This window comes from Parasteatoda tepidariorum, chromosome 12 (genome assembly GCF_982258835.1).
Source record: "Parasteatoda tepidariorum strain Cologne lab strain chromosome 12, Ptep-v5.0, whole genome shotgun sequence".
Classification (NCBI taxonomy): Eukaryota; Metazoa; Arthropoda; class Arachnida; order Araneae; family Theridiidae; genus Parasteatoda; species Parasteatoda tepidariorum.
In genome coordinates this window covers 43,580,541-43,604,392 of record NC_141766.1, presented here as the reverse complement: position 1 = coordinate 43,604,392, position 23,852 = coordinate 43,580,541, and the positions used below count along the sequence as shown (strand labels likewise).

At 37.7% G+C, this 23,852-nt stretch overlaps 1 protein-coding gene and 1 pseudogene across 1 annotated transcript; one reads left to right on the top strand and one right to left on the bottom strand.

The window, feature by feature from the left end:
- The first annotated feature begins 13,969 nt into the window (after positions 1 to 13,969).
- LOC147801050 (uncharacterized) lies at positions 13,970 to 14,917 on the top strand. Its single transcript, XM_087155739.1, has one exon. The coding sequence runs from the start codon at positions 13,970 to 13,972 to the stop codon at positions 14,915 to 14,917; it is 948 nt and encodes a 315-aa protein (XP_087011865.1).
- A 14-nt stretch (positions 14,918 to 14,931) lies between these two features.
- LOC147801049 (ribonucleoside-diphosphate reductase subunit M2 B-like) lies at positions 14,932 to 16,659 on the bottom strand (annotated as a pseudogene).
- Between the last annotated feature and the right edge of the window lie 7,193 nt (positions 16,660 to 23,852).

Sequence of the window (23,852 nt, the reverse complement as noted above, 5' to 3'; positions counted from 1 at the left end):
TTAGGAGCAGAACAACTTTTGGAGATGATAAATACAAAATTGGTGGGACAATCCAAAACATGATTGTATTTCAAGAATCTGCAATAAAACCATGCCCCAATATGGTGTTTTTGGATCCAATCACACCAGCTATTGAATTTCCATCAGAGGATGCACACATGGAAGAAGAAATACAAAACATTACGTAAAAAAAAAAAAAAAAAAAAAAAAAAAAAAAAAAAAAAAAAAAAAAAAAAATTTTTTTTTTTTTTTTTTTTTTTTTTTTTTTTTTTTTTTTTTTTTTTTTTACTCTGATTCCTTTAAAAGAAAAATCTTGTTCATGCCAAATCATTCATGTCTTTGCGATTCCTTGTTCAACAGTAACAGCACTGGATTTTTGCAAAAACGGTCAGACTGTCCCGATACTGTTTTGACAGTGTCTGGGTGAATTTGTATCGTATTTAAATCACCGTTACGAGGCATCAGCAACGATCCTTCTTCTCCCACCGAGTAGTAAAACGCAGCCGTGCCTGGTCTAGAAACGCACCATTCCAAACTTGCCTGCGGACCTTGTCGTTGGTAGCGCGACCACAAAATACATTTTAACCATTTGTCTGGAGGGATCACCTTTTCCACACCGAGTGTCACCACTGATTTGATTGGAACCGACGGAACGCGTACAGCATCTTTGGCCACGTACAAAGCATACAAGTCCATCAAGTACGAAACTGCAACTCTTTCACAAGCTAGCATTAAATATTCTTCTCGTGTTTCAGAATCCATCAAGACGAGTGTCGCGCATTTCAAATTGCAATCGGGGCATCCATGACTGACCAATGGAACCACCCCGCTTATGGAGTCGGGTATCACAAACATGTTGAAACGCTCACTGAAAGCCAACAAGAGTTTCCTTTGTTGGTGGATGCATGGCTTAAAAAACCTAAAAATTTGAAAGTCATTGTGGCGGGTGGACCGGGCACTGGGAAATCCTACACCGTCATGACTTGTTTGGATTTTATCAAAATTCCTCAATTACGCATGGCTCCTACGGCAAGAGTGGCGAGTCGAATGAATGGAAGCACGATTCATTCCGCCATGAGATTAAATTGGGGCAAAGGATCCGTCTTGAACAACTTGGAGAAGGAATTGGTTGAGGAAGCTGATACAGAAGAGTGTTTAAAGAAAAGCGCTTGCCTCCTCGAGGAATTCAACTGTCCATTCGAGCCGAAAATTGTGGTGATTGATGAAGTGGGTATGGTTGCATTTTGGTTGGTGGAATGGATATTTGAGTACTTTTTTAAGCGCCCGGATCCCGTGTTGTGCATCATGATGGGTGACCCCAATCAACTGCGACCCGTAAGGTCTATACACAACATGTTTACGGCGGGTGTCAAATCTGAAACCAAACGCATCGATTTAATGCAAAGCAAGCGTTTTGAAAAAGAGTATGAGGAAATTATTGAAAATTTGAGGTCATTTGTAGACAAAGAGGATGAGACTGGACTCTTTACATTTCTAGTGACTCATTATCCAGTGGTGGAAAATATCGACACGACACTATTGGCGAAATGCACACGAGCTCTGGCCTACTTGAAATCCTCCGTAGAAACGTACAACAATTTTTATTTGACGCAGTTGGTAAAAGGTCCACGACTGCGCTTGTGGCGAAAATCTAAAACCCATTCGGGTAACGCATATGTGGACGTAAAGTCAGGATGTCATGTTTTCCTTCTCCAAAATGGAGTTTCCACAGTTTCAAATGGTACGTCTCTGATATTTGAGCGCTTCAATGAAGAAAAGGATTGCATCGAATGTAAAAATGTCGCAGACAACAGCACGGTAATAATTCAAAGAAACTCCAAAGGAGATTTTCCAATTATGGTTGGGTATGCGGGTACTATACACAAGTTTCAAGGGGATACAATGGACGATGCCGCAATAGCCATCAACTTTAACGGAAGTCGTGATTTGAATTTGGTATATACGGCATTGAGCAGAGTCAGGAGCATGAATCAAATTGTCGCAGTAGAAATTTAAAAAGTGTTGAGACACAGTCTATCAAGAACGTATCTCAGACTCGTCAGAATTTCTTGAAGCCCTCCAACTCGCAACTTTAGAATTTCTTGGAACTCGCAACTTTAGATAATACTGGCTCAAGCTCAAACGTCTACAACCTCGTCAAAAAAAAAAAAAAAAAAAAAAAAAAAAAAAAAAAAAAAAAAAAAAAAAAAATTTTTTTTTTTTTTTTTTTTTTTTTTTTTTTTTTTAACGTTGTATGTGAAAGTCAAACGTCAAGCATTGTTGATCTCATACTCGTCAGAATTTCTTGAAGCCCTCCAGCTCGCAAGGCCCTCCAGCTTTTAGAATTTCCTGGAGCTCGCAACTTTAGAATTTCTTGGAGCCCTCCAACTTGCAACTGTGGAATTTCTCGAAGCCCTCCAACTTGCAACTGTAGAATTTCTTGAAGCCCTCCAATTCTTAACTTTAGAATTTGTTGAAGGTCCCAACTTTAAAATTTATTGAAGCTCTCAACCTTATACAATATTGACTCAAGCTCAAACGTCTACAACCTCGTAAAAAAAAAAAAAAAAAAAAAAAAAAAAAAAAAAAAAAAATTTTTTTTTTTTTTTTTTTTTTTTTTTTTTTTTTTTTTTTTTTTTTTTTTTTTTTTTTTTTTTTTAACGTTGTATGTGAAAGTCAAACGTCAAGCATTGTTGATCTCATACTCGTCAGAATTTCTTGAAGCCCTCCAGCTCGCAAGGCCCTCCAGCTTTTAGAATTTCCTGGAGCTCGCAACTTTAGAATTTCTTGGAGCCCTCCAACTTGCAACTGTAGAATTTCTTGAAGCCCTCCAACTCTTAACTTTAGAATTTGTTGAAGGTCCCAACTTTAAAATTTATTGAAGCTCTCAACCTTATACAATATTGACTCAAGCTCAAACGTCTACAACCTCGTCAAAAAAAAAAAAAAAAAAAAAAAAAAAAAAAAAAAAAAAAAAAAATTTTTTTTTTTTTTTTTTTTTTTTTTTTTTTTTTTTTTTTTTTTAACGTTGTATGTGAAAGTCAAACGTCAAGCATTGTTGATCTCATACTCGTCAGAATTTCTTGAAGCCCTCCAGCTCGCAAGGCCCTCCAGCTTTTAGAATTTCCTGGAGCTCGCAACTTTAGAATTTCTTGGAGCCCTCCAACTTGCAACTGTGGAATTTCTCGAAGCCCTCCAACTTGCAACTGTAGAATTTCTTGAAGCCCTCCAATTCTTAACTTTAGAATTTGTTGAAGGTCCCAACTTTAAAATTTATTGAAGCTCTCAACCTTATACAATATTGACTCAAGCTCAAACGTCTACAACCTCGTAAAAAAAAAAAAAAAAAAAAAAAAAAAAAAAAAAAAAATTTTTTTTTTTTTTTTTTTTTTTTTTTTTTTTTTTTTTTTTTTTTAACGTTGTATGTGAAAGTCAAACGTCAAGCATTGTTGATCTCATACTCGTCAGAATTTCTTGAAGCCCTCCAGCTCGCAAGGCCCTCCAGCTTTTAGAATTTCCTGGAGCTCGCAACTTTAGAATTTCTTGGAGCCCTCCAACTTGCAACTGTAGAATTTCTTGAAGCCCTCCAACTCTTAACTTTAGAATTTGTTGAAGGTCCCAACTTTAAAATTTATTGAAGCTCTCAACCTTATACAATATTGACTCAAGCTCAAACGTCTACAACCTCGTCAAAAAAAAAAAAAAAAAAAAAAAAAAAAAAAAAAAAAAAAAAAAAAAAAAAAAAAAAAATTTTTTTTTTTTTTTTTTTTTTTTTTTTTTTTTTTTTTTTTTTTTTTTTTTACGTTGTATGTTAAAGTCAGACGTTGAGCTCGTAGCTTTGGAATTTCTTGGAGCTCGCAACTTTAGATGTTGTTGCATCGGGTCGATACTCTCAGCTCATCAAAATTTTCCAAAGCTCTCACAGCTTGTAAAATTTTAAATTCTCTCCAGTGACCATGCCAATTTAAACTTGACGCCGCTACATACCCATCTAAAACTTTTCAACGTTGTTTCAGTTTTAAATTGTAAAAATCATCTACGGCCTCTGCCACTGATCCAGCCAACTCGCAAATGTTTTATTTTAAAATATCTACTTCAAAATTCGCCTCTTCTCTTTCGAGTTCAGTCTCGGCAACTTCCGTTTTGCTTTCTGATGGCTTTGTTGAGATGGAAAGTAATAATGTTACGACGTAATCACTTATGGCTTTCATCTGCTGAGTCACCTGAGCCCGGATGGGATGATTTATTTTCAAGGTATCCTTTTCCTTTTCCAACATTTGTTTAATTGTATGCACTACACACCGCAATTCCAATTCAATTGCATCTTCATCCTGTTTCACACTGGCTTGATAGGCTTGGAATGCTCTCTTCAAATGTTCATCGTGAACCACTGGTTGTAACATGGGCGTGAGCACTTTTTCGTGAATGTAACGACACATGACCCCCGCAATCATATCCACCATTGAGTTTGTAGCTTTAACCTGTTTCACGCTTAAAAGGGATTGGATGATTGTATTTGCGGCCGTATACATGTACATGAAATCGTTTTCTGAACCAGTTTTGCGAACCGCTTCGATGACGGATTTTCCCATCGGGAGTTGATTCATCAATTTTTCCATATACGTTGTGAAATATTGCTTTTGGGCATTCATCAGTTGTTGACTAATATCGTCTCTTTCCGTCAAACCTGCTTCAAGATCAAGCAATACGTCCGAGGGTTTAATCTGTTTGGTGGGGGGTTCTTCGTCTTCTGATGACGCATCCTCTTCGTGCGCACGCTTCATCTTTGTTTAAAAGAATGGCTCGTTTTCTCGATCAGACTTTGTCTTTTCATACGCCTCGTGACCCGCTGTTACGGCTCGTCGGGTTACTTTACGATTTTTCAACGCCTCCACCAAAGGATCGTCCCATTTCGGCACATTGTCGGTGACTTGCGCGTATGTTTCCAATTTGTAATCTGGAGCCAGTTCCAGTGTCCAATCACCCCCCTCGTGCTTCAAAAGCAATCCATTGGAACGAGGCGATTCGGGCCATCCGGGAAGGGTTACGTGATGGGGATTGGAAACGATGGTTCCTCGGTATTTTTCAGGTACTCCGAGATCGTTTTTGCCGATATAACAGGCTGGAAATGCGTACATTAATTGATTTTTCCATACGAGGGGCGTCGACCCGGGTTGCCAGTGACGCGTGATCCACCGACACCACTCCATACGATTAGGTTGAAGGGACGATTCCATTTTTAATTTTCCAAACCAAGAGGATGACACGCGATAATTGTAAATTTTCGCTTTAAACGATTCCTTTTCCAAAAAAAAACACTTGCATGTAATCGAAAGGAAATTCTTGTCCAATTTGCAAGGATCCATCGCGCACCTGGTCTCGGAGGGGAGCAATCACCTTTTTGGGATCCACGTTACTGTAGTGTAAAAACGTTACGGGATTATGATCCAACAAGTAAAAATAGGCATAGAGTTGCACGTCCATAGGTTCCTCCGGGGGGTTTTTAAACGCACTGACGCACGCATTGTAACCCTTGCCATAGGTGTAGTCGTCCAATTCCTCTATCCTGACTCCAAATTGACCGAGTGTGGGATCACACACACACCCAAAACCAGATTTGTAGCGAGCTTTTTTCAACGGTTTTCCTGTAATGGCGTCAAACGTGCAAGGTCTCTTGAAGCATTTTTTCTCATAGTGCCGACGTATGTAATTTTTGTCGAGCCCATCCGACTCGTTCAACTGGTGCCCGTTCAGCTCGTCGGGTTCACACGGATAATATTTCATGCGATCCACGACTGACATTTTTTGGCATTCGAAATTCTTCGTGGGTACAAAACCCTCCGCACAAATGCATTTTTGCAATTGTATACTGAAATATCCGTTGGGCCGACACGCCACATCGACGGTGCAGTTGCCTCCGAAATGGGTTTGGGTGACGAGATTTGGATTTAAACATATGCAGGCCGCAAACGACTTGCCACGATGCGAAACGAGCGTCCACGTGCCAGTTTCGGGATAACAGTCTTCGCCTCTCAACAGTTGAGGAACGCATAAGTTATTCACGCAAATGTCGTGTTTTTTACAGTCTGATGTGTGTGTGCATGTGTCGGGGGAAGAGGTTTCGGCGTGTTTTGGGAGGAGAGGCCACTTTGAAAAGGGAGTACGAGGCGTTTGCGAGGCGTAATAAATGACAATTACAGCATACAAAAATATTAGAATCCAAAAACGCATTGCTTTGTTAATAAATGTAAACCTTTTCATACGCTTTATCGCTGTAAAACAACCCAATGTTTGAATGGGCGGCATCCTGTAGGCGCAACCAAGTCAAGAGTTTACATTTGGTTTGTAAATTTCGCACAGACTTTAAATACTGATCCACACTATACATTTTTGTTTCATTGGGTTCTCTCCACAATACCTTGAATCATCTTCTCCACCACCACCATCAGTTCTTTATCGCAAGAATTGACAGTCTCGTAGGGTTTAACGTAAATACGCAAATCATAACCGTCGTCCATGTTGATGGTGACATTATCGTCCACCCCCATCAAGAGTATGTTTTGACTGTACCTTTTTCGATACATGTCGCGCACGTGCTCCGATGCCTTGAGATAATTGTAAAATTTTTTAGAATATTCGCACTCTGTTCGTCCAAAGAGTGTGTGGGCGCATTCGGCCACGTCCGGCAAATACGCATTCACCATGTCTTTCACGTAGGCGTCTTTGCCATGACTCCACAAGATAATGTCTGCTTGGATCAATTTTAAAAACTGCAATAACGTTTTCAATTTGGGGCGAGGGTGGAATTTTCTGGCACTGTGAAACCCCAGGGTCAAATCCATATCCAGTACGCAAACGTACTTTGGACTCATATCGCTTTTTTCTCTGTAAACAAAGAACATGAGCTCAAAATGCACGATCCGAGCAGAAGATCGTATTCAAAGTATAATTCGGCACCTCACAAATTCAAATTTCACGGCGGCAGATTGCCCCATTCATCCTAGAAAACCTTGCATGTTGCTGTTGAATAATTTCAACGCGGAGCGATTTCACTGCCTGTACGCGAATCGATCCACCGTTTGGAAATCGTACACGATAGATCAATCTTGCGATATACCCGAACACTTTGACGAGATGATGAAAATGAAAGAATGGTTGGGGAGTCAATACGTGTTGCCGTTTTCAGGTCATCTTCGAGAATCATCCGGTTACACGATCGGCATGTTTCGACAAGCTATTGATTTGTATCCACCCAGTAAATTGCAGCGTGTTTCGTTCAAAGAGTGTGCCTACGCAACCATTGTATTGTTTTGTGCCGCCTGCCATCAATTGGGGGGCGCGGTACCAGATTTAAAACATTTTTTGTTTTTATACACGGAAAAGCATCCTGTTTTGTGTGATATGGGAAGTTATAACGTGGAGAATCGTATTCGGTTAAAAGGAAACGCACCTCACTTTAATGAGAAAAAATGGAGACGATTTATGGAAAAGAAAACCATACGAGATGTCATTCGATATCTCAAACTGGAATTTATGACCATGTTTAATCAAAAGAAAAAGAAGGGTCAACGATGCATTTTGAACGAGACTGAAGAGGTATTTGACACGGAAACGCATATGCTCTTGTGTCAAAGTAATCAAAAGAGCCTAATTCAAGTATTGCGAGACTTTGCACATTTGATGCCAGACGTTTACTTGAGAGAAAATATCATTTTGGAATGGGTCAAAAAACTTGGCTACAACGCAACGTAAAAAAAAAGCCCTCAACTCGTAACTTTGGAATTTCTTGGCTCAAGTTCAAACGTCAGAAGCATCGTAAAAAAAAAAAAAAAAAAAAAAAAAAAAAAAAAAAAAAAAAAAAAAAAATTTTTTTTTTTTTTTTTTTTTTTTTTTTTTTTTTTTTTTTTTTTTTTTTTTGACGTTGTAGTTTAAAGCCAGACGTTTAGTCTTATGATCTCAGACTCGTCAGAATTTCTTGAAGCCCTCCAACTTGCAACTTTAGAATTTCTGGGGCCTCGCAACTTTAGAAGAATTTCTTGGAGCTCGCGACTTTAGATAATACTGGCTCAACAAGTTCAAACGTTAGTAGCATCGTTAAAAAAAAAAAAAAAAAAAAAAAAAAAAAAAAAAAAAAAAAAAAAAAAAAAAAAAAAAAAAATTTTTTTTTTTTTTTTTTTTTTTTTTTTTTTACGTTGTAGTTTAAAGCCAGACGTTTAGTCTTATGATCTCAGACTCGTCAGAATTTCTTGAAGCCCTCCAACTTGCAACTTTAGAATTTCTGGGGCCTCGCAACTTTAGAATTTCTCGGAGCTCACAACTTTAGAATTTCTCGGAGCTCGCAACTCCGAGAAAAAAAAAAAAAAAAAAAAAAAAAAAAAAAAAAAAAAAAAAAAAAAAATTTTTTTTTTTTTTTTTTTTTTTTTTTTTTTTTTTTTTTTTTTTTTTACGTTGTAGTTTAAAGCCAGACGTTTAGTCTTATGATCTCAGACTCGTCAGAATTTCTTGAAGCCCTCCAACTTGCAACTTTAGAATTTCTCGGAGCTCACAACTTTAGAATTTTTCGGAGCTCACAACTTTAGAATTTCTCGGAGCTCGCAACTCTAGAATTTCTCGGAGCTCGCAACTCTAGAATTTCTCGGAACTCGCAACTCTAGAAGAATTTCTTGGAGCTTGCGACTTTAGATAATACTGGCTCAAGTTCAAACGTTAGTAGCATCGTTAAAAAAAAAAAAAAAAAAAAAAAAAAAAAAAAAAAAAAAAAAAAAAAAAAAATTTTTTTTTTTTTTTTTTTTTTTTTTTTTTTTTTTTTTTTTTTTTTTTTTGACGTTGTAGTTTAAAGTCAGGTTTTAATCTTTGCTCGTCCAGCTCAAAACTTTTCCGGAGCAATGTGTTTGCACAGTTAATAAAGCCAACCATGGCAGAAGATTACAAGACGCTTGTACTGCATTTACTCTCCAAAAGGCAATATCCCATACTGAAGGATATCGTTGTCATGGATATCCATTACAAATTGCTGCCAGAAAATGCAGATTTTGACGTAGTACATGCATATGATAAACGATCGCATGACGCCATGTACACGTTGTCACAACATGCGGATCCATTTCGCTTTTCCTATCTCGTCGGTAACGAAAACATGTTTTATGTGCATGAGACGGATCATTTCGACACCACGTCCTTACCGCTACACTGTCAACGAGTCAAATTGAATCGCTATTATGTGGACGTGATCCAAAATCAAACGAGTGAAACCTTTGAAGAAGAGCTATACCATTTTATAACACTTTTAAATTTTGACATTCCAACCCTCTCTCCTTTGTTGGGTTTGGACACTATCACTTGCACTCGGATGTTACCTAAATTTATCAAGCTTTGGGTTTTCAAATACGATGCGCAAAATTTTCAAAAATGTCCAGTTTCCAAAGGACTCGAAACTTGTTTTGGTCCTCCCGAAACTACAGGTGTGATTCCCGTTCGTGTGCTGAGGGGTAAATTGTCCCCCTGCACCTCCCACGCAAAAATTTTATCGTTAAATAATGATTTTCCAACAAAGCTCAAACATCCGTATTTAATGCATTACAGCCCTCTGCACAAGACACTCTTTCCGTTGGTTTACAATCCGCTCGAAAACCCATTATTGGTATTTTAGACTAAACATGTAACGATCTCTCTCGCTACCATCCGGAGGGAATTTTTTGTATCTTCGTTTTGCATCGTAATGACGACACACCTTGTAAACGCCCGCGCAAACACTTTCTTTCGGCAGATTGACATTGGAGTTGTCACTCTCGTCGTTGGATGCATCGATGGAAAAGACAGACTCGTCATCAGACACCTCGGACATGACTGGAGATCCAACAAAAGCTTTCATTTTCAAATGTTTTCGATTACCCGGTTGGGGTCTGTAATACTTGCGAACATAGCTTGTGGCATCCGGATACGCCTTTTCCCACGCCTCCTCTGGAACCACCGTCGCTTTTTGGTCCACATAGTTTTTGTAGGCCGAAAAACTTCTAAAGAAGGGTTTCAATTTTGAAAGGGGTACCAAGCCATTTTTCCCCAGATGTTCAATGTGTGACAATGAAAAAACTTTTTTCATATCGTCCTTGTAATCTGCAAAATAGTCGAGCATTGACTCGTACGCGTAGAACGCTGGAATTTTGCGAGGAGGAAAGGGGGGAGGTTTTACATATTTACGAGGCTTTGCTTTCTTGGTAATCTTGTTTCCTTTTGCACGTGGCATCCTTTATTTGTAAACAATCTCCCCGTAGTGAAAGAGGTTAAAAAAGGGAGACTTTTGCATTTTGTCGTGATTATCGTAATGCGCGTGATGATAATTTTGAAAAGTTTCCCAGTGCGCTAAAAAGTGACACGTGTAGATAAACAGCATTTGCCACGTGGTGTTGTGTCTAAAGTATTCTGCTGGATTATGGCAAGTCTCATCCAACAAAGTAAAGTTTATGGTGCCTCGTGCCTCGTCGACCATGTTATTGTTTCGACACACATTATCACAATAACTGTTTAGCGTCGCATTAAATTCATAAAGATTGAAAACCACATGAAAACCTTTTCTCTCATCAGGCGTTTTACGTTTATTAGTTTCGGCGTACGACGTGAAAATTTCCTTTGGGCCATTGGGTTCGAAAAGATAATAAAATGTCAAATTATAATTTTCCAAGTCCTTGATGGGACGCCCAAATATGACATTGAGCATGGGAATCCACTCGGCCAACACCATATGAATTTGATGAAATTCTGTAGCAGAGTACTTATCCGCAATGTCCCGACATATGGTCCAAGCATCTTGCCACGTGCCGACGTGATTCGATGAGGTGCGACGACAACTTTGGGAATCGTGGTGATCAATCGATCGTTGCATCTTGATTTTTTTAAAAAAAAGACAACTATGTGGGCCGCCTGGCTCCTTTTTTTAATCATCTGGATGTGTTTCTGGTGGATACCAGAGGATTTTAAAACAAAATCAAAAATTCAAGTACGTGAACCCATTTTCCAGCAAAATTGTACAGACAAACGCATGTTTTGCGTAGACGATTGTAGTTTCCTGTGCGTGGAAAAATCTACCCGATGCGTGGGGGGCGTGTGTGTAACAGATGGTCGAACACCCATTGAATGCAATGAAGAAAAAGGCGGTCGATTGATGTTGACAAATGACGACGTGGCGCGATGGATTTGCCTCTGTACCGATGAAACTTTTTGGTCGGGACCTGCATGTGATACACTCAATCCCGATGTGTGCGAACAAGGAGCATTTTTATACAATGGACGAGAGAGTTTTTTGTGTCTCTGCCCCAATCCATACAAAAGGTTCACCGTCAACGGAAAACCACATTGTTTAGAAAAGTTTATGAGTAATTTCTTTACAGAGCCAGAAGTAACAGAGATGGGACCTCACATGGTATAGTTTGAAATGCATCGTCGTGGATCTTTAGGTACACTCTAGCGTGGGTACTTGGACTCAACTCGCAACTTTAGAATTTCTTGAGGCTCTCAACCTTAGACAATATTAGCTCAAGTTCAAACATTAACAGCATCGTAAAAAAAAAAAAAAAAAAAAAAAAAAAAAAAAAAAAAAAAAAATTTTTTTTTTTTTTTTTTTTTTTTTTTTTTTTTTTTTTTTTTTTTTTTACAATGTGATCCATTTTAAATTTTCGTTGCAAATCCAATTTAAAAGCTTCGTGACAAAATCCTTCGAAAAGCATTCACACACAATGAAATGATCTCGCTTACAATCATACAACAAATTTTTAAAATCATCGGGTGGGTTCACAAAGATAACGCTCATGTAATCATCATCGTTAGTCTCCACGCTCAAAAATCCATCACTACCCACACATTGCTTCAGATTCACTTTGAGAATACCGGTCGTCTTGCAATTTAAAATCACGCTCTTTTCATTCATTTCCTTGAAACTGATTAAAGGACCAATGGCATTACATTTTTCACATTGTCCATTGCCGACAAAGATCGTTTTGAAAACATTATCCAAAACTTCACTCATAGCAATTTTAACAACCAACGTTGCAAAACTACCCACAATTTCAGCTAAATCGGCTTCGGCCAGGTCTACAATCCAATCATGTTCCTTTTTTTCACCATGCTTCAACAGGAAGCTTTCAAATGCTTCATGGAGAGGAAGATTGTCGCAAACCATGTGAAATCTTCCATATTCTGTGTTACAATATACGTTTCCATACGTCCCGATCTTGACGTTGTAATTCAAGTAGGGTAGTCCCCAATATGCACCTAGCAATGTAATTTTCATGTTTTAAAAAAGCGCCTTTATTATGTAACGTTTTTTCATGGGACAAGCCAAATGGCGATGTTTGGACAAACGGTTTAAATTGACGGCGCTTATATATTTTTTTCTGCTCAAGTATTTTTTCGACTCTCGTCCATATGGTAATTCCATATTCGAAGACCGTCAGCTTGAAACTGGGTATAGCAGAAAACTGCAAAAATATATAAGCACTTCTCAGAACGAAAAAGTACTTGAGCGGGCAAATGTTTGATTTATCATAGGAAAATTTGGAAATTTGGAAAATGGGGAAAACGCAAAACATTTCCATTTTCGAGTCTGTAAATGTTATGTTTTGCTATTGAAAGATGAAAAAACTGATTAAAAAAACTATACAACTTATTCAAAATTAATGTAAAAATCACATTTAAGAGCTATTAAAATAGGATTTTAAGTTTAAAAGTTTGATTATAAATTTTAACTTTTAAACGATTCATGGTACCAAAAGGATTGGTACCTTGAATCGTTTAAAAGTCTCAGCTAGACGGGGGGTACTTTTAAACTCAAAATTCGAAATCGGCATGTTTTTACAGTCTCAATTACATAATTTTTCTACCATTTTTCAATAATACATACTTAAAACAACAATTTTCAAGAAAATAAAATTGTAAAACATTAAAAAAGAATTCAAAAAAATTGTCAAATATTAAAAAAAGAATTCTTAAAAAAATAAATAATTCAGTCTTTTGAATAATAGGGTTAATATTCCACAGTATTAAATAATACTAAAGTTTTAATTATAGCATAAGTTTTTTCAATTACCAATCAATTACATTTTTTTCAAAAAAAAAAAAAAAAAAAAAAAAAAAAAAAAAAAAAAAAAAAAAAAAAAAAAAAAAAATTTTTTTTTTTTTTTTTTTTTTTTTTTTTTTTTTTTTTCAATTACTGTTGTATGGGTCATAAAACAGTGATGTCCACTCTTCAATCTTTTCATAATTTTCTCCGGCACAATCCCACACAATCTCAGAGCGTGAAAAGGATCTAGTCCGTATGAAATTGTCAATTCTTCGCAGCAATATCTTACCAAATGGGTTTAAAGTAATATTGGCCCGTTTTAAAACCAATTTGACCACTGGTTCTTTTTCATCAATATGAATTCGTTCGCGTTCTTTATTTAATAAACGAAAAGTAAGGTTACAATATGAACCAGAAGGAATTATTTGATATACTTTCACCCCCGGAATTAACGAATATAACCAACCTCTGGCATCTCGTGGTATTTTGATCTCGATATCAGTAGACACTATTTCCTTGCTCTTTTCCCCAAGGGTGTAATTACCATTAGGAAAAATCTGTACGACATTTTCAAAAACTATTGGCTCCGTCCCAAAGAATGGTTCTTTCACTTTGTATAGTATTATGCGTCGATCTTTTTCCATCATAATAAGATTAGGTGGAAATGTTGAAACGTCCAATACCGTTGTATGCAGCAAGGTTATATTTTCCAAGTCGTGGGAGCTCCAAAAAATTCTGATGAGCTGAGTTGCACAAGACCTGGCACTCGGTTTTAACCTACAACGTTAAAAAAAAAAAAAAAAAAAAAAAAAAAAAAAAAAAAAAAAAAAAATATTTTTTTTTTTTTTTTTTTTTTTTTTTTTTTTTTTTTTTTTTTTTTTAATACAAGCAAGTATCAAAGCTTACAAATTGTTCTAAATGTATTATAACGATTGTAAACATTTTACGCTTGAAACAGACGGGGTGGAGGTTGTTGAAAATGTATTAACGGTTCAAGAGGTAACGCAACTCCAAGAGAAAATGTGGATTTGGTTACAAAATAAAACAAAATACTTGGATAAACCCATTGTCAAAAACGATATATCGACTTACAAATCTCTATTTGATCTCTATCCAAAACACGGTATGTTGTTTCAGCACTGGGACTTTGGACACAATCCTTTATCCTGGTACGTTCGTCAAAACCAAAATGTCTTTAATCAATTTAGTCGTATTTGGTGTACAAACCAATTGCTCACAAGCTTTGATGGAATCAGTATTTCCTTACCTTGTGAATATACGATGCGTGGTTGGACGCAGTACAAGGAATGGTTTCACACTGATCAAAACTTTCAACGAAATAATTTTGAATGTGTTCAAGGACTCGTGAATCTTTTTCCAGTTTACGAAGGTGACGCCACCTTGAGAATTCTCAGAAAAAGTCATTTATTGCACAAGGAATTTCAAAAAACGTTTAAAATTACACATTCATCAGATTTTTGTCGGTTGACACAAGATGAAAAACAATTTTACTTGGATCGTCTAGACAGTCCATCGGATATCTGCGTAAAGACTCCCGCTGGCTCCCTCGTGTTGTGGGATAGTCGAACCATTCACCAAGGTATGGAACCACAACGTAATCGTAAACTACCAAACATCAGATGCGCTCTGTACATTTGTATGACACCTGCAAGACTGGCAAGTCAAACTCAAATTCAGAAAAGGATCAAATATTTCGAAGAACGACGAACCTGTAATCATTGGCCTCACAAGACTAAGGTTTTTAGCAAGCATCCTAGAACGTATGGTAATCCCCTTCCAAAAGTTGAAAATGATGACGACTTGGAAATTACAAATTTAATGAAACAGCTTGTTGGTTATGTTTAAGAGTATATAAAAAAAAAAAAAAAAAAAAAAAAAAAAAAATTTTTTTTTTTTTTTTTTTTTTTTTTTTTTTTTTTTTTTTTTTTTTTTTTTTTTTTTAAATCTAAAAAAATATTGGATAACGTGTTGCTCTTAAAAATCCTCTTCCAAAGAAAACTCGTGACTCTTTGAGAGCACTCCACACTTTTGATACTCTCCCACCCGCTTTTCAAAAAAATTGGTCTTTCCCTCCAAACTGATATTTTCCATAAAATCAAATGGATTTTCCTTTTTGTAAAACTTGTCACATCCCAAGTCCACCATCAAACGATCTGCTACAAACTCAATGTATTGATTCATCAATGTGCAATTCATCCCAATGAGGCTGACTGGTAGAGCTTCTGTTAAAAATTTTTGCTCGATGGACACTGCATCTGTTTATGATTTGCAAAATTTCTTCTTGTGTGGGTTTCTCTTGCAAATACTTGTTGAACAAGAGGCACGCAAAATCACAGTGCAATCCCTCGTCTCGACTGATGAGCTCGTTGCTAAAGGATAAACCAGGTAAAAGACCACGCTTTTTTATCCAAAAGATGGCTGCAAAGGACCCGGAGAAAAAAATTCCCTCCACGGCCGCAAATGCTACCAGACGATGGGCAAAGGAGGGATGCTGTATCCAGTTTAATGCCCAATCGGCTTTTGCTTTCACGCAGGGCATTTTTTCAATGGCGTGAAATAATGTATTTTTTTCTTTGGGATCCCGAACGAGTGTCTCAATCAATTCGCTGTACATTTCTGAATGAATATTTTCCATGGCAATTTGAAATCCGTAAAAACATCTGGCTTCCGTGATTTGTACTTCTGTCGCAAAGCGCTCCACCAAATTTTCCACGACGATACCATCGCTTGCCGCAAAAAAAGCCAACACATGTGAGAGGAAATGACGCTCATCAGGTTTTAAATTATCCCAATCTGCTAAATCTTTGGATAAATCCACCTCTCCTACTGTCCAAAAAGAGGCTTGAGCTTTTTTGTACATGTCCCAAATGTCTGGGTATTCTATCGGGAATGTCACGAAGCGATCCGGATTGGGTTCCAGTAGCGGTTCTACATACAAGAAAGGTTTGCGTGACTTTGGGACTAGTTTTAAAAGATTAGAAACAAAATCTTTATGTTTTCTAATGACTTCCGTTGCCACTGAAATGTTGAATTCGTTAAAATTTTCAGTATCCCAAAAATCCACGTCTCGATATTGATAGAAATTTGGATCCAAATCCTTCAGCACATCCAACTTTTTGCGCTCAGCCTCTTGAAAAAAATTGTTGTAGGTTTCGAGTGTATCGTATCGCTCCAATTCAAACTTGCGCCCTCTTTTTCTCATTCTTTTGTATCCCGCTTCAACAGCTTTCGGTGATCCAGCAATGGATGAACCATAATCCAAAATGAGTACGTGATCTACACCCAAATGCTTCAAGCGCTTCCTGTAATATCTTTCCAAAGGTCTCCAATCCAATAGACCGTCTGAAAATTGAATACAAGATAGCAAGGGACACCTGGAAGTGATGATGGTCCAGTTGGATGCGCAGGTTTTTTGCAGGGTGGATACCTTTGCTTGCAGTCGAGCAGCAAAATTTTCCAAGACCAAGTAATTGCGTAACGTGTCATTGTTTGAGTCGTGAAAGAAATCTGGGTCAGTCTCTATCATGTCGACACAATCATCTATGTAACCATCAACCGTTGGATAAGAAAAAATTTTCATAACGGTAGTTTTGCCGATACCTACAAATGAGGCTTGAATCTCTACAAGTATTTTGACCATGTCCGTCAGCAGTAATAATTTGATTCAAGCAAGAAGCCACATTTTAAATAATCAAAAAAAAAAAAAAAAAAAAAAAAAAAAAAAAAAAAAAAAAAAAAAAAAAAAAAAATTTTTTTTTTTTTTTTTTTTTTTTTTTTTTTTTTTTTTCAATTGAAGAAATAACTGTACTAAAATTTTTCTTGTCTTCTTGGAGCATTTGTTTCGTTGATTATTCTTGTTTTCCATTATTACCATATCTAAGGCTTATTGCGTGTTCGGATGGAATTTCAAAATAACAGCTATCGTTATTGCGATCTCCACTCATCTGTATAAACTCCAGTTCAGCTAATAAGTCACCTTTGGATATTTCTACCTTCTCCTTATCTGAATAATTAACTAAAACCACTAAAAGCCGACTATGACTGTCTAAAGGCCGAACATACTTGCTTGATTCATTAAAAATGTCAGCTAACACACGTACTGTTTGATCCAACCATAGTTCTGGACTTGGACGAGGTATCACAAAACTAAATCTTGGTAAGAATTCCACGTTTTCTTTTATGATTACGTATTTTGATTGTAAAGGTTCAAGTACTATATCCTCTGAGCAAAACAGCTTGTGTTCGATTGCAACAAGTGATTCTGTTACTAGATTCATCATGATATTTGAGCTATGATTCTTGATGATATTTGAAAGTGTGAAGCTTCAAGCAACTCGCAGCAACTTAAGTAGTCACAAAAAAAAAAAAAAAAAAAAAAAAAAAAAAAAAAAAAAAAAAAAAAAAAAATTTTTTTTTTTTTTTTTTTTTTTTTTTTTTTTTTTTTTTTTCATACATTGTTGCTACTCAATAATTTCATCAATTGCTCTCGTCCAACTTGTTGCCAATTTTCCTCACAAGACGCATAGACTTGACCCAACTCATTTAAAATTTCTGTCGTTACTTTTCTAACGTCGGTAAAATATTCCGCATTTCTATGTAAAAATGTTTCGGCCCACACTTTGACTCGATGTGTTTGCATCGCAATTTCATCGTTGAGCATGAGGCTCTGCAATTCCCGAGTGTACAGTTGCAACAATGCCAAAAAAACGACGCAGCCTGAATCCGTTCCACCCAAACTACTTAGTTCGGGTTTGTTATCCAACCATTTATACATTTCGCGTACAGATCGAGCGTGTGAGCGATAGTCGCGACGCATGCTATTTGGATGTATCATTGCCAACAAGTAAGTTTTCAAATCTTTTGATTCAAGTCCGTCAAACCCGTCTACTGCCAATAAACGATACATGTCACGGTTGCCCACGTCATGACTTGTTGTATTTTGACTTAACCACTGTTTGAACAATACGCACCAATCCGCTTCATCAGAGGGCAAGAGCTTTAAATTTTTTCTCTTTACGCCTTTTGAGAGTATCGACACCAATTCTTCGCGAACCAGTCCATCGTGAAAATCTTCCAAATCATTGTCAAGATGTAACCATTTAGCGACTTGCTTCAACACATCCCATCGATGTTTTCGAATCGTTTGCCGTCCCAGGAAACAGTGACGCGCCACTTCTTGGTGCAACAACCTCTTCAAAACGTTATGAGAGGAGCCAGTCTCGAAAAGTTTCTGGTGAAACTGTTTTAAATGGTTTGTGCTCTGGCCAAATTTTGTTGATAATCCAGGTTGGCGCAACAACCGTTTGTGTGTCATAGGTTTTTTGAAAGAGCTTTTGAACGATTCTGGATGAGACATCTTGGGCAATGCGTCCGAAATGATTCAATTCTCTTTGAACAAAAATATCTGCGTATTCCACTCGAACACAAAGTCTGGTAAATTGTTTAATAAACCACACCAATGGTTTGTTTCGTAAAGACAAATGGCGTTGCAAGTCTTGTTCAACGTTAAAGTTTTTGGTTGTCTTCATCAAAATGACGTATTTGCAAGCATCGGGAGACACGCCAGCTCTTGTATTTACTAGTTTTGCATTATGCCATTGATCAAATGATGTTTCCATGAAAAAAGACAATGATGCAGCGTAGTGGTAGAAGGTTTACTGTAGATCAAATCAATGACATTCGAAAAAGAGTAAAAACCTTGAGACACGTTGATGAAATGGCTCTATTGGTGTATTTATTGCTCGAAACTAAACTAAAAATGAACGATTTGCTGACGTGGTTCAACACGGATAAAACTAAACGTATGGAATTTTTGAAAATGCATCCAGAGTGTATGGCCGACTATGCTCGTGCACCCAGACTCTTTCCTAAAACACACCAAGGGTACTTGAAGCAATGGAGTAGAAAATGTCTCGAGTGGTACGGTGTTCAAAGGGCAACGTTTGAAATGTTGAAACGTTCAATATCGTTCTATACTGCAAGCTGATGAGTTGTTAGAGCTTTAGAAAATTTTCATGCGTTTAAAGTATCAAGACTCACCGCCTGCCTTTAACAGACAACTTAGAAAAAAAAAAAAAAAAAAAAAAAAAAAAAAAAAAAAAAAAAATTTTTTTTTTTTTTTTTTTTTTTTTTTTTTTTTTTTTTTTTTTTTTTTTTTGTACAAGGTTATTGACGTTTAAGCTAAAGTTGCAAATTCTAAATTTGCGTGAAAAGATGACAACATGGATTTATAAACATTTTTTTATTTTTTTCACAAGCGTAATACAACATTATTTTCATAATAATAATAATAATATATATTAAATGCGAGCATACTACAAAAATAAACACTCACATTCGATGTGGGATCGGTTCCATTCCCAAATGCAAAAATTTTGAAATGCCTTTCGTCACGGCAATCCACCTGTGACATTCTGCCCTCGAGCAATATACACACCTGCTCGAGTCTATGGTGGCATCTGGTTTCAATACCACCGCTTTTAGTTCCCTGGCTGGATGATAGGGGGGTAGCCTCGCCAATACTTCACCCCATTTTGATTTGGTGATGGCGTCCGTGTGGATCAAAAAACGGACCCGCATGTCGTAGAGTTTCTCCAACAGATGCTGAGGGTGCATGGGTCCATCCATGACGTCATATACGTAACCGTTGGTCAGGGTGTGTCCGTCTTTTCGAATGCACAGCACGGCAAAGGTCTGTGAATGCCGCCCTGTATAATGAGTCTTTCGCCTACGTTCGTAGCCGTCTCGACGATAGTTATGACTCGTCTCCTCGAAGGCTGGCGGGGGAGAGTGAGAACGCACGTCGTTGATGGTGCTGGGCTTGGCAGGTGGGGCAGACGTTTTGACAGTCTTCGAGGCCTTAGAGTCCACTGGTGTCTGGCTCGAGGTGCTGGACTTGGCAGGTGGGGCAGACGTTTTGACAGTCCTCGGGTCCACGGGTGTCTGGCTAGAAGTGCTGGACTTGGCAGGTGGGGCAGACGTTTTGACAGTCCTCGAGGCTTTAGAGTCCACGGGTGTCTGGCTCGAGGTGTTAGAGTCTACGGGTGGAACAGAGATGAGACAGGTGGGAAGCCTGGACCTGGAGATGGGTGATTTCAATCTTTTGGGTGGATTGGAGAGGCGAGGTGGAGAGGTGGAGATTCGCTTCTCTCGGGATCGATAGTCAGAGGCCGAGACCAAGGGTATTCTGGCAGGATGAGCACGAGAGGGGGCCACTTGGACGATGGAGCGTGGAGTGGGTTTCAGTGTGTTGGCAGGTGGTGAGGCCACAGGCATGGGTGGCGACATGGGTTCAAAGAGCTGAGGCTCAGGTGAGGGAGGCAACGGAGAAATCAGCTTCATCTGGCCAATATCCATAGAAGTGGGTGTCGGAGGTGATGGAGGAGGCGCCGACTGGAAATTCAATTCGGTCAAATCGTCTTCGTCAGAGGAGGAAGACGACGAGGAAGACGACGAGTCAAAGTCCGAAGAGTCAGCCATGGTTAGAAGAGCAGAGAGAACTGGCAAAGGCAAAGCACTGGCTCTGAATGATCTGAAGGCTCAGAAGGCTCTACCTTATATACTGCTCAGGCAGGAAAAAAAAAAAAAAAAAAAAAAAAAAAAAAAAAAAAAAAAAAAAAAAATTTTTTTTTTTTTTTTTTTTTTTTTTTTTTTTTTTTTTTTTTTTTTTTAACGTTGGATATTTAAGTCGAGCATCGAGTCGACACTCTAAATTTTTTTTTGCTCGACTTAAATATCCAACGTTTAATTTTTTTTTTTTTTTTTTTTTTTTTTTTTTTTTTTTTTTTTTTTTTTTTTTTCCTACGTTGTTGTGTAACACGTAGCTCGTCTAAAGTGTTGAGAGGTTTTTTAATTTTTTCATCATTCAACTTTGCAAGTTGTGAGAGCTTCAAAAAAATCAGATTCTAAACATTTTGTTACATTACTCCAAACGAAATAAAGCAAAGATGAATCTTCCGAGGTACAGCACGTTGTATAGCAATTTTCATGGTTATACGGAAGCCAAAAATGAAGGAGATTTGATTGTGTTAAATTTTGCAGATGCGAAATTTGATCCTTGGTCCGTGTTGCATTTGTATCGATACGATACCATCTGTAGAAATACAACAAAACCTTTTGCTCAAGCACTCAAAGTGTTTTTCAATACAGAAGATCCCATCACTGTCGTGTGCCAAAATAATACTTGGAGCGCTCTCTTGGGTAATTCCAAGACCATTATGCCTATGCCCGAGGAATCTGCTACATTTCAAATGTATGCCACCCCTTACTTTGTAAGCGATCCCGCTCTTGTCGCCGAATACATGCGAGGAATATCTCATCAAGCGTCAGATATTATATTTTCTTACAAAAACTGCGTTGTCTATTTGGATAAGGAGGATTTACCGTATCCCGGTGGAAACTATTTTGGAAATTGCAGACCGTGTACAAATGCCATGTATCGCATTTGCATTTTGAGTAAGGAACCATCCCAACACGTATTGTCAGTTGCTGAAGAATGGCGCAGCAAACAGAATCTGGGTATTGAAACTCGATTGTATTTGACCAAAGATAAAATTACAGATGCAAAATTGATTCCCTTTCAAGTTGTTGAAAGACCTTATTTACCAGAAGAGAGGGCTGTCGGAACCGGGGCGATACAAAAACGCTTGTCCATAAACAGGCCCCACCTTATCATACAAGACATTTTAAATTCGTATCACCGTAATCATGTCGTCACTCTCCAAGGAAAACCTTCAGATGACGTTTTGCAGCGATTGGGCGTTATTGTGGAATGGCCATTTCGCATTACGTATGAAGGAACGCGAGCCCATTCACAGGAACCCAACGAATTTGTGGCGTTATCTGTAAATGGTCAATTGCCTAAACGTATTTTGTACGTCCGATATCCATATGACGTGTATACAGAATTTCATGAAGTTCCCACCACCGCGTGGACACCCATTTATTATGTCCCGACATTTTTAAAATTACCACCCAATACAGAAAAAGTGAGCGTAGACTCGACGGTGCTGGGATACGTGTACAATGGAGGATTTTTCTGTTTTAGCTTCCCGATTTTGGAGGGACGCCCTGCGTTAGAATCGCAACGAGGCATTCAATACATTTTTCAAACTGCGACACTCACGGATGAATTTCAAGTGATGGAATCGTTTCGATTTGATCACGTACACGCAGTCAACAAAGGTATTCAAAAGGGTGTAGCGTATCCATCGTGGTGCCTCACAAAATCCGACACTGTACTTCCTTCCAAAGTTCAAATGCCAAAGTTGGTGATGGAGTGGTTGAATTTGTTTCGGCACAGCAAAAGCAATTTTGTCGATGTCAAAATGGTTCCAATGGCGTTAACATTAGTTCAGCACAAAGTTTGCTTTCAAACAAAAATTACAACCCCTCATAAAAAGGAGGGCTACGTGTACATGTTGAGTGATGACGAGATTGAGCTGCAGATGGGTCAAAACGAGACAAATTACATCAACAGTAATCGTGTATCTAGAGGAGATGAAAAGACTTTGGAGGAACAGAGTACATGTGTGATAAGTTGATTTTCAAGTCGAGCGAGTTTCAAGAAATTCTAAAGTTGAGGTCTTGACGAAATTCTAAAGTTGTGAGTTTAGAGAAATTCTAAAGTTGCGATTTGAGGGCTTGAAGAAATTGTGACGATTCTGAGATTATCAAGACTCAACGCGTGGCTTTAACAAACAATTTAAAAAAAAAAAAAAAAAAAAAAAAAAAAAAAAAAAAAAATTTTTTTTTTTTTTTTTTTTTTTTTTTTTTTTTTTTTTTTTTTTTTTTTTTTTTTTTTTTTTTACAATGTTAATTTCTTATTTTTCAACAGACGATGAGGTGCAACAATTAGATGGGTATGATTCCTGGTTCCTTTCAGCAAAAAATCCACAGCCACCCAATTCAAATGAGGGTTGATTAGCAAAACCAAAAAGTATAACAATTCCAATCGAGTCACTTCATAGAGCATTGTATTTTCTCTCGCCCAGGTTTTGGCCAAGTCTTCAATGATTGTGACAATTTCATCCCTTCGTGAACATTGAATGGCCATTTCCCCATTAAATCGAATGTCTAATTTGACAAAAAGAGGTTGATTAATTAAAAAATACAAGTATCCGCAATCATTTTTGTTTTTCAAAAGATGTTCGATATACGTCTTGGCCATTTGCTGTACCGTAGGACATTTGACCAGCTCTAGTGTTATTCTTTTGGTAAATGGTTGCATTGTTTTACATGTTGGGATTTCTTTCTCAATGTCCATCCTGTGTCGTTTGCGCATGAGCTGAATCAATTGATCGTTTGGTAAATCCAATTGTCTCAGCTGTGGAATCATATCGCTCTTGTCTTTTTATAAATTTTCCACGCTATCCACAACACTATAAGCGCTGTCGTGATTCCCGCTGCCCAATAGAGTAACGGTACCAAATAAGCCACCCAATTCCAAGCCCCCAACGTTAAACCTTGAGCATAATGGGCCAACGCTTCTCCAATCGTGGGTCGACGGCATTCCATTTCTTGACCAGGCAAACAATTATAAAATTGACAATCGCATAATTTACAGCACGACTTTTCCTCGTCTTCGTCGAAATTTAAACAAGGATCACCTTGCACGGTTTGCGAGCAGAATGAAAGCTCATCCACTGGATCCGGTTGACAACAACTGAGGTCTTTCACTTTACACACAGAGTTTTCGGATTTTAAAAAACAACCCGAATTGGATTGAATGTAATCGTTGATGGCCGACACGCCAACACCCACCACAGTGGCAGCAGTGACC

Excerpts from the sequence above, each read along its gene's own strand:
- LOC147801050 (XM_087155739.1), top strand. The coding sequence starts at position 13,970 with ATGTATTATAACGATTGTAAACATTTTACGCTTGAAACAGACGGGGTG.